Below are 18,085 nucleotides of genomic sequence, written 5' to 3'. Positions count from 1 at the left end.
AGTTTGTCCATCTCTTTCCTAAAATGTGGCACCCAGAACTCGACACAGTACTCCAGTTGAGGCCTTAGCACTGACTTACTCATATCTTACTAACAACACTCCTGCTAATACATCCCAGAATAATGTTTGCTTTTTTTTGCAAGAATGTTACATTGTTGGCTCATATTTAGCTTGTGATCCACTATGGCCCCCAGATCCCTTTCCACAGTACTTCTTCCTAGGCAGTCATTTCCCATTTTGTATGTGTGCAAATGATTTTTCCTTCCTAAGTGGAGTACTTTGCATTTGTCCTTGAATTTCATCCTATTTAATTCAGACCATTTCTCCCAGTTTGTCCAGATGATTTTTAATTTTAATCCTATTCTCCAAAGCACTTGCAACCTCTCCCAGCTTGGTATTGTCTGCAAACTTTATAAGTGTACTCTCTATGCAGTTATCTAAATAATTGATGAAGATATTGAACAGAACTGGACCCAGGACAAATCCCTGCAGGACCGCACTCAATATGGTATTCCAGCTTGACTGTGAACTACTGATGATTACTGTCTAGGAACAGGTTTCCAACCAGTTATGCACCCATCATTAAGGCTATGTTTATGTCACGGAAGTCACGGAAGGTGTGACTTCTAGAGACCACCATGAAATTTTCTGCTTCAACCCCTGGGTCTGTGGGACTGGAGCTGGCAGCCAGTGAGGCCATGGCAGGGTTCCAGCGACAAATGACAGCCTCCTCAGGGTCCCCCTGCAGGTTTCCAGTGACAGGTGACACAGCCACCTCAGGGGACCCTCCTCAGGCTTCCAGCTACCAGGGACAGCCTTGCGGGGGATGGGGGGGAGGAAGGGGGAAGAACCCTGCAGCTCCCAGCCACCATGGTGGCAGGGGAAAGGATGGAGCTGCAGCAGCAACAGTCACAGACAGGTCACGGCTTTTATGAATTTTTGTTTATTGCCCATGACCTGTCCATGACTTTTACTAAAAATAACCATGACCAATCTTAGCCTTACTCATTGTATTGTAGCTCTGTCTAGGCTGTATTTCCCTAGTTTATGAGACAGTCACGTGAGACGGTATCAAAAGCCTTGCTAAAGTTAAGATATACCACATCTACCACTTCCTTCTGTTCACAAGGCTTGTTGTCCTGTGAAAGAAAGGTATTAGGTTGGTTTGACACAATTTATTCTTGACAAATCCATGCTCAGTGTTATTTATCACCTTCTTATCGTCTAGATGTTTGCAGATTGATTGCCTGATTATTTGCCCTGTTTTCTTTCCGAGTACTGAGGTTCAGATGACTGGTCTGTAATTCTCTGGGGTGTCCTTATTCCCCTTTTTATACATTGACACTGTATTTAATCTCTCCCATTTTCTCAGAGTTTTTGAAGCTAATTGCTCATGGTTCAGATTTCTCCACAGTCAGCTCCTTGAGTATTCTATGATGTATTTCATCAGGCCCTGGCGACTTGAAGCCATCTAACTTGTCTACGTAATTTTTAATTTGTTCTTTCTCTATTTTAGCCTTAGATCCTACTTCATTTTCATTGGCATTCACTGTGTTAGACATCTAATCACTACTAAACTTTTTGGTGAAAACTGATGCATTCACATTCTACGTACTATTGTAATAATCCTTATACAAATTATGCCTTGGGAGATACCATTAGAAAACTAAACTCAATCAATAATGTCATGATGAAATGTATGTAGCAGGATAATATCTAAAGTTATGAAATCCCTGTCATAGTATAATTCCTCGATTTGAACCTTAGAGTTCAAATATGAGGTACTAGCATGAAGTCCTCTAAGCTTAATCTCCAGCTTAGATCTGATAGGCTGCCTGCCAGCAGGATTTATAGGGCCTGCACCCCTTTCCTCTCTCTGGTGTCCCAAACCATTCCCTGGAGGACCTAGATTCCAATCCCTTGGAGTCTAAATAGGAGAGATAACCTCTCCCCCTCCTTCCCAGCTTGCCTCTTGGTCTAGCCTGTGAGTACCAAGAAACCTGTTCTCTGCTTCCCAAGAGATAAGCGTTCTATTCCTCAGGACAATTGAGATGCAAAATACCAAGCTTGGCTTTGCCTTACTAGAAAAAGAATTTCCACAAGTTTTGAAAAAGAAAGCTTTATATAGAAAGAGAGAAAATACAGAATAATAACTTGCATAAAATTAATACAGGCTCCTACTTAAGAAAATATGAATAACCCAGTCTGATTAAAAATAGCGAATTTAAATAGATCAGCAATCACATACATGTAAATACAACACAAGCTCCTCATAGCCGAATTACTTTGCTTCCTTTTGTACTCACAGATGTTTAGGAGAAGGGTGAAAGCAGAGGTAGTTAGAAGCAAAGCTTGTTTTCTCGCAGCTGAGGAAAACACACAAAGACACAGCAATCCACATCTGTACATACAACACAAAGCTCCTCATAGCCGATTACTTTGTTCCTTTTACTCACAGACTTTAGTAGAATATTAAGATAAGATGGAGTTAGAAGAAAACTTGTTTACCCATAGCCGAGAAACAATAAGACCCCGAGTATACAAATTCCCGCCCCTGACTTTAAACAATCCAGTTCTCTGATTGGTCCTCTGGTCAGGTGTTTGGTTCTCTTTGTTCCCCCTTTACAGGAAAAGAAAATTAACCCTTACCTTACCTATCTACTTATGACAATCCCCCTACATGATGATCTTAGCATATTTTCAAAACCACACATCCCTGCCCAGGCAGAAGTATCCTGAACAAAGAAATGTGTGTTTACCTTAGTTTACATATAAGTAGTAAGCAGGGTCCTTGACAGCAAGGAGAGCAGATGCCAGAAGACAGAGAAAATCTGCATTTCAGCAAACACAGGTGAGCAGAAAGAACATGGAGCCTCCTTCACCACGAGACTCCATTTTGCCTCCTTTACTGCTTGAATAAACTTTGCTTTGAGAGGTAACTCTCCGAAGAATCTATTTTAAAGGTTAACTGGATTATAAGAGAAAGGGACAGAAACCCCCAGTTACTCTCCTTCTTTCACCTAAAAACACAAAGCAACCTGCCCTTTGACTTTGGGGCAAGATCCTGACCTGAGAATTTGGTCACCCATGGTGCTGGGATTTTGTGGCAAAGATTTTACCTTGAATCAAGTCTAGCTTAAGTTGAAGCGACTAGAAAGTGTTTTATCTTTTTCTCTTGTCACCATTTCTGCCTTTAATACCTGAATTCACTTAAAATCTATCTGTTTTTGTAGTTAAATAAATCCAGTGTTGTGTTTAAACTGAACTGTTTACTACTTTAACTGGGGTTACCAATCTGTTGAATATTGACCCTTTACAGGTGCAACAGACCTTTTAATACCTGAACTGTCCAGAACATGCATTTTTGGGGAAAATTCAGGAGTGGAAGTATGTTGGGAGCCCTCTGCAAGTAGTAACCAAGGCTGGTGGAAGTCAGATTATGCCTGGAGTTTTGCTGACAGGCTGCTGGGGTCAAAGCTGCTGGACGAGGGCTACAGCTATACAGAGATGCTCAGGGTGTAACATGCATGACGGTAGGCTGTTTGTGACCAGCCCAGGTTGGGAGTTGCAATAGCAAAGCAGTGTGAGGTGGTGGAGCAGGTAGGGCAGGTGATGACACAGTTCCTCACTGGTCTGGATTGCACCCCAGAATGTGATAGTGGCATAGTCAAAGAAGGATTTATACACATCTTGGTATTTTAACTGATATTTACACATTAAGCAGCAGTAAAACAATTTTAAGTGAGTATAAAGTGTGGTGGCTGGGAACAGTCACAAGAAAGGCTACAGCTTTATTATTTTCTGTCCATTTATTTCGAGAAACGGAAATAAAACCATAGTAAAACATTAATATGAGTGCCAGCGAAACAACTATAAAACTAGAGCTCACCAGGTTGAGGGCAAAGCATCATGAGGTACCCAAGGCTGCGAGGTAGGTGCTGACACAACTCCTCAGGGGTCTGTGTTGCACCCCGGAATGTGACACACTCTCAAGATACCCTCAAGCTGTGCATCTTCCTCTCTCAGCCAGAAAGCACTGAAAAAACAGAGGAGATCTGCCTCTGTTTTCACTTCTACAAACAAAATGATGGCTGAACCTGATGGAACGCAGCTGATGGCTGTAGTACAACAGGTAGCTGCATATTCTGTTGAAATTAAACCTACAGACTGCCATGACTGAGATTCAGAGTGCACCACAAACTCTATCCATGGGGGATTGTTGAAGCAGAACACAGAATTTCTGAAATGGAAAATTATTTCAAAAAGAACAAATTACAGGTTATGAAGAACTGTAATGATATCAAGACTACTAAGACCAACTTATTGATCTAGAAAGCCACACATGATGATGTAACATCAAGATTGTGGGTGTCCCTGAGGGAACAGAGAAAGGTGAACCCTCCAAATTTGTCCCTAAACCGCTATGTAAGTTGTAGAGGTAGATTTTTGTTGTTGTTTTGTTTTTTGATATAAAGTAAACGTACCAGGCCCTTGCCCCCAAGCCAGCTCCAGGAGGTCATCCTACAGCATTGATTGTGAATTTCCTGAAGTTTACCTCTAAAGAAGTTAAACTGCAGAAATCAAGAGAGGAAAAAAGGAGCTGTTATGGGGAGAACCAGTAATTTAAAATACTGCTCTTTCAAGATTATGCCCATGATGTGGTTGCAGTGAGGCCAGCTTTTAACCAAGCAAAGCAATTGGCCAGGAAGATGGACTTGAATTATTTTACTAAATACCTGCAGTACTCCATATTAAGATTGGCGAGAAGATAGTATCATTCATTTCCCCTCAGGAAGCAGGAAAGTACCTCAAAAATCTGCAAACTCAACCCTAACAAGAGGAGACATCTTGGGGATGGTCTGACCATATGAAATTTGGATTGCTCTCTACAATTTGATATGGTTGTTCTAAACAAGTTGATGGGCTCTAGTTGATATTGATATATGTTAGTTCCTTTTCTTTTTTCCCCATCACTAATGGTTAGAGGATTATTCTTGATTTAATGCCTGTTGCCCTAGCTCACGGGAAAGGAGCATTAGTGTAAAATATATCATTTGGTTAATAAATTTTATTTAAAGCTTCACTTTATTAGATACTAGTGTATCAAGGTTCTATTGGTATTAGATAACTATAGCTGTAATGTTTGGGGTTCCAGGGGTGGGAGGATCTCCAAGTTTCACCTGACTTGTCTGGACCCTCTGCGTGTCAAGTTTGTATATTTGGGCTATGTAAACAGATATTTTTCTTTTCGAATGTATGGTACCAATGTGTATTTTTCTCTCCGCTGTCTCTTCTGTTTTGTTTTCACTTACCCTCTTTTGTTGCCCTCCTATTCTGGGAATTTTTCTCACTTTTTTTAGAATATGTACAGGGAAGCAATACCCTATGCCTGGATTATATAACTTTTACTGCTTAGATATGCAAGAACTGTGTGCTACTCAGGAAAACTTGCAATTTCTCATTTATTCAAAATGCGACTGTATATATTTTCCAATATATTTTAACAATGAAGCTTCTTATAATTAAATGTCTTCTGGAATATAAAGGATTTTAGTAACCCTGTTAAAAGGAAAAAAAAAACTAGTTATTTAAAAAGAATTTTGGCATTGCCACGCTCCAGGGGACACGTGGTGGAACATGAAGCTTGAAAACTGAATAGAGAGTGGATAGGCTTCTCAATTTCTAGTTGCTTTAATTCTAAAGAAAGGGGCATTACTATACTAATGGATAAAAAGTTGAATGTTAATATTCTGAGCATAATGTCTCACAGTGAAGGCCGAGTTACTGTCCTCAGGGTTGAAATTGGCAATTCTATACCATCTTTGCCAAACTCTGTGTGCCAAACCAGGATGATCCCAAATTTTTTCATTTTTGGAGTATAAATGACAGCCACCATCCTGTTACAGCTGGAGACTTAACGAAACTCTAGATCCAGTCTTTGATAAATCTTCTCCATCTCCATATAAAAACATGAATACTCATCAGGTATGTCATGCACACATGGCTGATTTAAGTTTACAAAATGTGTGGAGCCTGGGTAATGCTACAGCCAGAGACTATGGGTTTTGGTTTTTTCGGCACCTCATTTAACATATTGAAGATTGAACTATTTCTTAGTCATAAGATTTGATCAACTCTGTCACTGATTGTTGCATTGTTACTGTTGTTGTTTCTGACCATGCTCCTACAGATATGTTTTAGGCCCCCCGGGTATGCACCTCTAACTAAAATGTGGCGATTAAATGCCTTTCTGCTGTTTGATACATCATTGAACTCTGTCCAACAGGAGTTAAAACTTTTTTTTGTTTTAAACAAATACCCCCTCATTTCATCAACTGCCACACTTTGGGGGATCTTTTAAAGCCTTCAGCAGAGGCTGTATCATCTCTTCTGGCGCTTTTAAAAAGAAATGAAGAGAATATAGAAGTCATATCCTTACAAAGGTAATTAAGGCCTTGGGTGTAGTAGATTATGCTTCTTCAACTTCCACAGAGAAACTCAGAACCTTCTTCAATCTAAGATGCGAAATCAACAAACTTTTGTCCCAAAATGCTGTTTGTTTTATTCTGTTTGAAGCAGAGCTACTGGGAATCTGGCGAGAGAGCTGTCAAAGTGTTGTCATACAGAGTTAAGCAGAAGCTAACAAATGAGGTTGCTACTATTTGCAATGGTATCAATAAATTATATACAACACAGGTATTTATAAACAGTTGCAACTGGTTTTATTCAAAACTATATTTAGCAGAAGAGAGAATCAATAAAGATGCCATACATAACTTTAGTGGACTGTTTCTGCCACAAATATCTGACTCTCAGAAGGAACTTTTAGATGCCCTCATAAAAATCACAGAACTGATTCAAACTATAAAAGAAGTAAAGATTGTAAGGACTCCTGGTGCAGATGTGTTCCCAATTGAATTTTACAAAAGTTCTCTGAAACTTTTAACACCTAGATTATTGAATATGTTCCAGTGAGGCCAAGAACGAGCAAACTCTGCCACCCACTCTAAGAGGAGCTGTAATTTCAGTTGTTCCTAAACCTGGAAAGACCTTGGACTAGATAATAATTATAGACCAATTTCTTAATCAATTGTGGTGTTAAAATTTTACTTAAAGCTCTTGCTATGCAATTGGATAAAGTTCTTTCACATGCTACGCATATAAATGAGGTGGGCTTCCTTCATAATAGACATGGCTCAGATAACACTGCTCTACAGCCAAAATGCTTCTGAAATAAATGGAGTCAAACTTTACTAATTCTGGGTCACTGAGAACGAAAATGATGCTTAAAATTGTTGATTGGCTCTAGTCTAGCTGTTGGGCTCCAGACTACAGCAGTGGAATCTCCTGGCAGGTGATGTTAGGGTTTCCATGTTCCGTGACCGTCAAAAGGATCTTGTCCCATTCTTCTTCATGGAAGGTGATCTTGTAGCCTGCAACAACATCGATGGTGTGATGGCAGCCCTCAACATCGTTCACGATCCAGATGAGTGGAGACTGTTCATTGATTCATCGAAGACGAGTCTTAAAGCTGTTTTGCTGCATAATGGCAATGTTTTGCCATCAATTCCAGTTGGTCATGCAGTCCATATGAAGGAAACCTATGACAACATGAAACAAATTTTGAGGTGCATAAACTATGACCAACATCAGTGGCAGCTTTGTGGCGATTTGAAGGTTGTTGCTCTCTTGCTTGGTCTGCAGACTGGATACACAAAGTACTGCTGTTTTCTCTGCAAATGGGATAGTCGTGCAAGAGATTTCCAGTACATCAAGAAGGACTGGCCACTCCGACAGTCATTGGAGCCTGGGAGGAAAAGTGTTCAGCATCCACCACTTGTTGAATCAAGGAAGATTTTGTTACCACCCTTACACATCAAGCTGGGTCTGATGAAGAACTTTGTCAAGGCCATTGACAAAACACAAGCAGCTTTCAAGTACCTCCGTGGAAAATTTCCAAGGTTAAGTGAAGCTAAGATAAAGGAAGGTGTCTTTGTTGGTCCTCAGATTCATGAACTTCTTCGAGATGATGCATTTGACCATGCACTGCGTGGCAAGGAAAAGACGGCATGGAAAGCCTTCCAGTTAGTGGCAATAAATTTTCTCGGAAACAACAAGGCAGACAACTACAGGTTGTTGGTGGAAAACCTCCTCAAGGCATACAAAAGCCTTGGTTGCAACATGTCACTAAAGATACATTTTTTGCACTCTCATCTAGATTTTTTTCCACCGAACTGCGGAGCAGTGAGCGACGAGCACGGCGAGCGATTTCACCAGGACATTGCAACAATGGAGAAACGCTATCAGGGCAAATGGAGCCCATCAATGCTTGCAGACTATTGCTGGACAGTGACAAGAGACGCTCCATTTAATGAATACAAGAGACAAGCCAAGAAGCGCCGAGTAGACACTGAATAGGACTAAACTATGTACATAATAGTTTTTTGCCTTTTGTTTCATAATAAATTTTATTTATATAACCCTTTTGCTGATTTTTAAAGTGTTACATAAACAGGACAGGTGAAATATTATCATGTAAAGCAACCATAAACACATGAAAAGACCTAGGTTTACAATTTATGATTAAAACTCTACTATCTACACAATATACATAGACATAAAATGTAAAAACTTAAATATCTTAGAAACAGTAGCCAATCAGTTGTTTTAATTGTCATATTTGAATTCAGCACATCAAAATACATAATAAATACCACATTTTATCTCTGAAGCAGACGACTTCTCAAAAACTGTAGACCAGTGTAATTTACGTCAACTGATATTATTGCCGCTTCATAAGATTCTTTAGAATCTTAACTGTCATTTCTTTAGATGCTGAAAAGGCCTTTGACCACAGGGACTGGCACTATTTCTTATGTTAGCAAAATTTGGATTTGATAAACAACTTATTGCTTGGATTAGGTTTTTATAGTCTAACCTGATTTCCAGGGTAGTTACTAGTGGTGGTATTTTGGCCCCATTTTCATTATATGGAGGTGTGAGGCAGGGCTGCCTCCTTTCTCCTCTTCTGTTTGATTTAGCTGTAGAACCTCTATCCATTGCAATGCGAGCAAATCAACATATTCATGGTATTGGGGTGGGCCAAACAGCAGAAAATTGTGCTCTATGCTGATGATGCTCTTGTATTTATATCTAAGTCTGAGGTTACCATTCTTAACGTTCCAACTACTGTTAATAAGTTTAGACTCCTCTCAGAATATACAATTAATTGGGGTAAATCAGAAATCTTAGACGTTAACAAATATATACAAATAGGCTTCCCTTTTTTTTTATTAAGCCTGTTGCATATTAATTTCATTGGGTGATTCCTGGTATTTGTATTATGTGAAAAGGTAAAAAGACTATATTCACTTTTTCTACACCATTCATGATTTAGTAGACCTCAATCATATCCCACTTAGTCATCTTTTCTTTTAAATTGTAGAGTCTTAATCTGTGTAGTCTTTCCTCATATGGAAATTGTTCCATACCTTTGATCATTTTTTTTTTTTTTTTTTTGTCCTTCTTGGAAAGCTTTTCCAGTTCCAGTATATTCTTCTGGAGATGGCTAGAACTGGACACAGTATTCAAACTGCAGGTGTACCATGGATTTATATAGTAGCATTATGGTATTTTCTGTCTTCTTTTCTGTCCCTTTCCCAATAGTTCATAAGATACAGTTAGCTTTTTTGACTGCTGTGTACATTGAGCAGAAGTTTACAGAGTATCCACACTGACTCCATAATCTTTCTTGGGTGGTAACAACTAATTTAGATCCCATCATTGTGTATATATAGTTGGGATTATGTTTTCCATTATGCATTACTTTGCACTTATCAACATTGAATTTCGTCTGCCTTTTTGTTTCCCAGTTACCCAGTTTTGTGAGATCGTTCTGTAACTCTTTGCAGTCTGTTTTAGACTTAACTTTTTAATTAAGTTGTATCATCTTCAGACTTTGCCACTTCGCTGGTCAACCCCTTTTCCAGATCACTGGTGAATATGTTGAACAGCACAGGTGTCCAGTACAGATCCTTTAGCCACCTTGCTGTTTACCTCTCTCCATTGTGAAAACTGACCATTTATTCCAACCTTTTGTTTCCCGTCTTTTAACCAGTTACTGATCCATGGGAGGACCTTCCCTCTTATCCCCTGGCTACTTAGTTTCATTAAGAGCCTTTAATAAGGGACGTTGTCAGAGGCTTTCTGAAAATCAAGTACACTGTATTGACTGGATCATCCTTATTTGCATGCATGTTGACTCCCTCAAAGAATTCTAACAGATTGGTGAGGCATGACTTCCTTTTATAAAATCCATGTTTATCCATGTGTCTGATTAATTTTGTTCATTGCGATACTTTCAATGAATTTTCCTGATATTAAAGTTCACCAGCCTGTAAGTGCCAGGATCTCAGCTGTCCTTTTTAAAAACTGGTGTTACATTAGTTACCTTCCAGTCATCTGGTACAGAGACCGATTTCAGTGATAGGTTACATGTTGCAGCTGACGAAGTGGGTATTCACCCACGAAAGCTCACGCTCCAAAACGTCTGTTAGTCTATAAGGTGCCACAGGATTCTCTGCTGATGTTGCAGTTAGTAGTTTTTACAGTTTCAGATCCAAGTTCCTTCAGAATACTGTCTGGTCCCAGTGACTTTTTTCTGTTTTAGTTTATCGGTTTATTCTAAAACCTCTCCTACTGAGACATCAGTTTTGGACAGTACTTCAGTTTTGTAACCCAAAAAGAATAGCTCTGATGTGGGTATCTTGCAACATCCTCTACAGTGAAGACTGATGCAAATAATTTGTTTAGATTCTCTGCAGTGGCCTGTCTTGCTTGACTACTCATTTAACACCTTAGCTCCTCTGGGATCTAGAAAGAGCTTTAAAAGGAATGTGGTATAATTTATGTTGCCATCACTCATTTGTGTGCTGACTACTAAGCAAGAAAATATTCTCACTATATTTTCTTCAAGCAGGATTTTACAAAAGATTACACCCTAGCAGTGCCGTCCCTTTGGAAGAGCGGGGCCTGGGTTGGAAGTGACGTCACTTCAGGGGCTGAACACACCTGGAGGAGGTAGTGCCTGCCCAAATAGCCAGGTGTGGCCCCGCGCACACTCTGGCCACCCATGCCTCCTGCCTTCCTGGGGCTGGAAGGCTGCAGCGGCACCACCGCATGCTCTTCTCCTGGTATCCTGCCTTCCTGGTGGAAGGGGGGGGCTGGGGGTAACCTCCCCCAGCTAGCAGTTCACCCTCCAGCCAATTACACTGGTTTGTGGGGTCCCCAAAGCGCAGGGCCCAGAGCAGTCACCCCGATTCACTGTTACCTAGAGACGGCTCTGTTTTCTAGTTCCTTGTAGTTCAAGTCTCTGCCTTCATTTTATTTTGAGGTTGTATTTAAAGGTCTCCTATAGGATCTAATTCTTGTTACATAAGCTGTGTCAGGCTGCAGTAGCTAATTCTTTGTTTATTTGATGGTCCCCTTATTCTTTCCTGGAGTCAAAGGACTTCTGGAACTAAACTTATCCACCTGGGTACCTCATATGGAAGCCTCTTTGTCTCTTGGTCCTGGAAAACAGCTTTTCACATAGCAGTAATTTTGGCCCAATGGGTAGGAGAATTGGCCATCCCATTACAATAATTAAACCCTTCAAGTGGTAACTGAAAAAAGCATGGCATTCAGCCAGCTAGTCCTCCAACTGTGGCACATTATCCTCCTCCCATCTTTACCTACATGTACCTCCTTTTCCAGGCTCACTGTTGCATCTATTTTAGTGTTTAGTTGGGATCTAGTTCTTCCATGTCTTGATGGAGAAACTGGGAAGCTATACCTAGATAGGTGAGTATAGCTGAAACCTTTGTTTTTCCTTCTTTGTATTCATTCTGTTTGGAACAGCTACTTGGAACCCATCACTTTACACGGATGGCAAGAGGACCGCAGAAAACAGAATTTCTTGATTATTCTTTCTTTTCTGTGAACAGGCTTAATCACTATTGACACTTGTCCTTTGGTCAAAAAATTGGTCCTCCTCTCCTTAAAAGTAGTTATTGTTGGTACTAATCCAAAACAAATTGCAGCACTGAAAGTCCTTGTGCTGGGAGCAGAGAGATGCTGGCAGAGATGAAATATGGGGATTAGAAATTATCTGTTAGTGTGCTTGATTGATGGGAATGGATACCCATCACTCTGCATTTGTTGAATCATATCACCTATCAGAATTATGGGTAGAATTTCTGTGTATGGAGGCTAGCAGCAGGCAAAAGCTGTATTGTTAGTTTAAAGCTATTAATGAGTCCGCAATGTTTAACTAAATTGTGATTGTTTTATGATGTCCTAGACAACAGGATCTATTTCTGTTGACTAACTTCAGCTGGCAGTTAGTTTAAACATCTTCCTTAAATTTTCATTTTTGTACAATATTGTACAAGGGGGAGATGAGTTCCTTTTTAGTGCAGCTAAATGCCTCAGAATTTACCGTATTAGTGTATATCTTACCCACCAAAAGTATTTTCTTCCCAACCTATGATGGATTTTTCTTGCTACATGAGAAGTTTTGTGTGTGTGTGTTGGATGGGTGGGGAAATAGTGAGGTAGGTAATACTTGCAATATTAGAATACTTCAGACTTGCATAACATTTCACGAAGTAATTTATAAGCATTAACTAATCCTCCACACTCCTTGTTAAATATCTAAAAACAGTTATATCCTAATTTGCATAGATTAACTGCTGTATGCCAAAAAATTATACTGCCGATTCATGGTAACTAATTGTACTAGTAATGAATGTCATATTTAAGCTTTATGGACTTGGAGAGACTTGCTAAAATAATTTCCATTTGGAAAACTTGTAGACTGGCCATACTAGAGATCATTTTTGGTTGGTTTATAGGGTTCATGGTTTGACTATCTAATTTGTCTTGTTTAAATAATCCTACTGGGTTGATAGCTAAGGCAATGAAATTTTGTGGCTTCCAGAGGAATCCACAAATCTTAATTAGTACATAGAAATCCTATTTTTATTGGTTTTGGTTTTTAAGTTAAAAAGGGACTTTTATAATCATCTAGTGCAGGGATTGGCAACCTGTGGCATGTGGCCCGCCAGGGTAAGCACCCTGGTAGGCCGGGCTAGTTTGTTTACCCGCCATGTCCGCAGGTTTGGCCGATCGCAGCTCCCATTGGCTGTGGTTCGCCGCTCCAGGCCAATGAGGGTGGCAGGAAGTGGCGGCCAGCACGTCCCTCGGCCCACGTCGCACTCTTCCCCCGCCCCACCCAATTAGCCTGGGACAGTGAACCGGTAAACAAACCAGACCAGCCTGCCAGGGTGCTTACCCTGGTGGGCCGGGTGCCAAAGGGTTGCCATCCGTCATCTAGTGTGACCTTAGCTATACTAGTACTCAGTCACATTTTAGGTTACTGTATTGTATGAGGCCTTGCTACACAAAGTGTTTATACTCCTAACAACTGATTGACTCCTGTTCTTCACTCCCCTGCTGTCCCTCCATTATTGAATAACTGCACTCCAAATTATAACTAACATTCATTTTGGCACATTCCGAAGTTAAAATGTATGATGCAGAAAAGTGAAGTTGCATTGCAGATAGATTTTTTTCAGTTCAGTGTAGAACAATACATCTTGTGAATATAAACAACTGTAGTCAAAATAAGTATGTATTATTTGAACCTTGATAAGAATATGCATGTATGAACGCAGGTCTTCTGTAAAATCCTGGAAACTTGGTAATTTCTATTTGACTATCCACTTGTAGTCGCCTTCCTATTTTGCCTTTCCTAACTGAAAATGTTTGTTTGAACTATTTCAGGAGGATAAATGTTGCTTTGTAATAAGATCTTTCTTCTTCTCCACAGATTTCTGCTTCAGTGTCTTGAAGATCTTGATGCCAATCTACGAAAATTAAATTCTCGTTTGTTTGTGATTCGTGGACAGCCAGCAGATGTGTTTCCCAGGCTCTTTAAGGTAAGCTCTAGGCAGAAGAGTGTTTTAATTCAAATGCAGCATTTTTCTTTTCATACACTATTTCGCCTCCACTCAGAAGTTTTTAAGCTTTCAGTCATCAAACTAGTTTTGTCTGGGAAGACTTGCGTCCTGTTGCACTTTAACTTAAATCGCTACTTACCTAAATACCTTTGAATCCCTCACTACTTTTTAAGGTTAGAGAGTTTTGGTTGGGCTCCTATTCTGAGAGAGAAGGATTTAAAGAAATGTGTGGGTTTTTTGCTTAGCAGCTTCATTGTTGACTGATGTTCCCATGAATTGATTGAAATGATTTTGACTTTGCTCTTTTCTGTGTAAAATAAAATATAGCTCATAATAGCCTGCAAAGTATATAAAAAATTTTATGCTATTGCTAACTTTCCTCCTGGTTTGACAGTTCTCCCTGAAGTAGAGAGGAAGTTTTTATTCTGGGAAAATTGTTCAGGGTTCATGGACAGAAATGTTATTTTCATCCCTAATCTATAATGAGATTCCTGTATAGAGATTAAATTCTTTGGTTGGTTTTTGAGTGGGTTCAGGGTAGTCTGGCTCCCCTCCACCCACGTTATCCACTGTGTGTCTCACTGTCTCATCTTATTGAGTCTGGAATCTTTTTGGGGTGCGGGGAAGAATCCAGTATTTCAAACTGTTCCTCTTAAATTTATAAACTTTAAAGTTGGAAACAGGGATCATAACTTTTCTAATTGTATAGAATCAAGCTATAACTGCTAGCTGTCAAGCTAATTCTGCTAGATACTGCTTGACTTATTTTGAAAAGTTAGACACCTAGCCTCTAAAAGGATTTATGTTGAAGATGTTTAAAGTTTGTGTGGGGAGTTTATTACTAAACAATTCAAACCTGCCAGAGATTGTGTGTGAATCCCTTATGCTTAACAATCTGCCCTACCTTGTATGTAGCTTGGACATCTGGGTATGTCTACACTGCAATTAAACACTCCTGGCTGGCCCACGTCAGCTGAATTAGGCTTAGGCTATGATGCTGTTTAACTGCAATGTAGCTATTCGGGCTCGGGCTGGAGCCCAGGGTCTGAGACCTTGTCAGCTGACACTGGCCAGCTGTGGATGTTAAATTGCAGTGTAGACATACCCTCTGGTTAACTTCTCCAGACCTGAGGAAGAGCTCTGTGAAGCTTGAAAGCTTGTTCTCCTCCTTTGAGTGTTGTCCTTATGAGTTCTCCACTTCAGCTGCACATGTGCCTTCAATGGGAGAATTTTTTTACAGTGTTTTTTTGCTCACCTTGGCCTGAGATGGAGTTTCAGCAGTGTCCACTTTGAGCTTGCCTTATAGATGTTTCTTATCCTAGTTGTTAGTTTAGTTAGTGTAGGGTAGCTGGTAGTTGGTTTATATGAGATCCGTTTTGTCTTTTTTTATTTTATTTTCCCTCTGGGAAGGTTTTTACCTCAACAGGAGGGTATTCCTGGTTAATTGGGGTTCAGATGCTTCCACACGTTCCAGGAGGCCATCCTTGTGAGTAATGGGCATTCCCACTGTATCCCTTGCCTCAGGGAAACACACATCCCTTAAAAATGCAACTTCTGCTATGCACTTCAATTCAGAGTTAGGAAGAACTGGAAAATTAAATGGAGACTCCTCAAGATAGAAGAGGGGTGGCCAACCTGAGCCTGAGAAGGAGCCATAATTTACCAATGTACATTGCCAAAGAGCCACAGTAATATGTCAGAAGCCCCGCATCAGCTCCCCTGCTCCCAGTGCCGCCTCCTCCCCCCTATTCCCCATGCCTGCCGATCAGCTGTTTTGTGGCATGCAGGAGGCTCTAGGAGGGAGGGGGAGGAGCGAGGGCATGGCAGGCTCAGGGGAGGGCATAGGAAGGGGTAGAGTGGGAGCAGGGCTTGTGGCAGAGCCAGGGGTTGAGCAGTGAGCACACTCCAGCATATCGGAAAGGTGGCGCCTGTAGCTCCAGCCCCAGAGACGTGATCCTTATATAGGCACCATATTAACTTCTGAAGAGCCGCATGTGGCTCCGGAACCACAGGTTCGCCACCCCTGCGATAGAACATTCTCTGTCACCCTTTGTCCTTCTGTACACTGGTCTCCAATCAACAGAAATGTCCCTGCCATCTCAGCACAAACACTCTCTAGAGGAAGATTCCTGTAGAGGCCTCTCAGAAAGACTATTAAGACTATGTCTGTGCTGCAATGTAAGCGCAGGCTTAATAGAACTCAAGTTAGCAGACCCTGGGTTTGTTAACCTAGGGCTTGAGCCTTCTATACTCATTTGTAACCCCAGGTTAGGAATTGTTGAACCTTGGTTCCAGTCTCTACATTGCATCATGTGGGCCCGCATCCAACCACCCATGTTCCAGACTTCCTAGTGCCCTTCCAAAATGTGTTCACTCTAGTCCTTTGTTTGTGGTGCAGTGTGGGAAAACTGTCCAGGGAACAAAGAAAGTAGGCCTGTGGGATACCCTGGGAGTCCACCAAAAGTATGTCTGCTGCGCAATAAAACAACTGTGTCTGGCCCATATCAGGTGATTCAGGCTGTGAGGCTATAAAACTGCATCTTGGTTTTCTCTTTGAGATAATTTTTTAAAAGTCACTTTGATCATTTTTGGATTAATTCTCTCTGAGAATTTAGCTTCCTATGCAGTTAAAACTGCCAGGAATGCTTAAAGGGCAGCATTTATTCTCTGAGAAGGTGGTGCTGAATAATGGCTAGAGGGAGGCCTGGTTTTTAGTTTCTTTGCTACTGCTTCTCTTAAGATTTTTGACTTTTTCTGATGTGCAAGACTAGATTATTATCTAATTAGATGTGGAGGAATAAGTATCTCTTCTCCCTCTACCCCGTGGCAACTGGTGTTTCTAACTAACATTTTTTTCCTGAATTTTAGGAATGGAACATTGCAAAACTTTCTATTGAATATGATTCTGAGCCATTTGGGAAGGAGAGGGATGCAGCAATTAAGAAGCTGGCTAGTGAAGCTGGAGTGGAGGTCATTGTACGAATTTCGCATACATTATATGACTTAGACAAGTAAGTTACCACTGTCGTAAGTTCACAGAGTAGTAATCTGTGTGTTTTATGCAGCATTCAGTCATTGTTTTGCACAGAAACTGCAATGCACAGTTTGCAGTCTTCTTTACTGTAAGCTTAGTCAGGTTTCATTCCTCCTCCTTACACCCCCTAATGAAATAATAACATCTTATTTCAATACAAAGTAGAGTTTTGAACTCCAAAATGGGTCAAGGAAGCCAACATATCAGTCTTTTAATAAAATATGCCATAATCGGTCTATAAAAATGGCTGCATATTTTTTGTGTGGATATGGTGCGTAGTGCCTATAATTCACTTTACATAGGATTTCTTGTTTTATTTAAATTTTAGATTTTGGATATAGTTAAATAAATACCAATTTTTAACAGTTCTACCATTCCACACCATCAGGGTGATAAAGAACCTGCTAAGAATACTAATGGTCAAGATCAATACCCTTGCTTCAAATTATTGCAGTCTTCAGTATGCAAATATGTCAAGAAGTTTAAAGTCCTTAACTGTTTCTAGTGAGCTAGTTCTGAATCGAACATTTTTCAAACACTCCCTTTCTTTCATTTATGTATCTAGAAAGTTATTGGGGATTGCTTGATATCATCATCTTGCCTTGCACGATGTCATTTATATTTTTCTACAGACCACTGTTTTTAATGGATTAGTACTAGATTCCTATTTTACATACATACATACATAATCCACAAAATGTAAAGTATTGGTCCCATTGAGATTTTGATAAATTTATTAACTATGTTATAATTTCCAGTTTTATACTATTATAGCTAATTTAAAAATAATTTATTTAAAATCTCTCACATTTATATTTTTTTCCCACTGTTTGGAACCCAGGGGTTGACCTTTCATCAGTGGGTGGGGAGAACAAATTAATGAAGTAGTTAAAATAAATAAATAAATAAATAAATAAAAATTGCTGCTCCCTCTGCACAACATGGTTTTACCATTCTATGGCACAATATTAGGGTTGGTTTTTTTAAATTCTGCTTCAGTGTTCTCTGGAGTTTTGGGTATATCAGAAGCAAATTATTCTTTTAAGGAAAA

The 18,085-nt window shown here is 40.0% G+C and overlaps 1 protein-coding gene across 2 annotated transcripts in view; it reads left to right on the top strand.

Annotated features, from left to right (window-relative positions):
* The window catches only part of CRY1 (cryptochrome circadian regulator 1), an 83,850-nt gene that overhangs the window by 31,914 nt on the left and 33,851 nt on the right, over window positions 1-18,085 (top strand). For both annotated transcript variants that reach the window (XM_032772120.2, XM_032772121.2), the window contains exons 2-3: window positions 13,871-13,979; window positions 16,869-17,011. In XM_032772120.2, the coding sequence (XP_032628011.1) occupies window positions 13,871-13,979; window positions 16,869-17,011 (252 nt within the window). The remainder of the gene's footprint in view (window positions 1-13,870; window positions 13,980-16,868; window positions 17,012-18,085) is intronic.

The sequence above is a fragment of the Chelonoidis abingdonii genome, chromosome 1 (assembly GCF_003597395.2).
Source record: "Chelonoidis abingdonii isolate Lonesome George chromosome 1, CheloAbing_2.0, whole genome shotgun sequence".
Classification (NCBI taxonomy): domain Eukaryota; kingdom Metazoa; phylum Chordata; order Testudines; family Testudinidae; genus Chelonoidis; species Chelonoidis abingdonii.
This window is presented reverse-complemented; position numbering and strand designations above follow the sequence as displayed.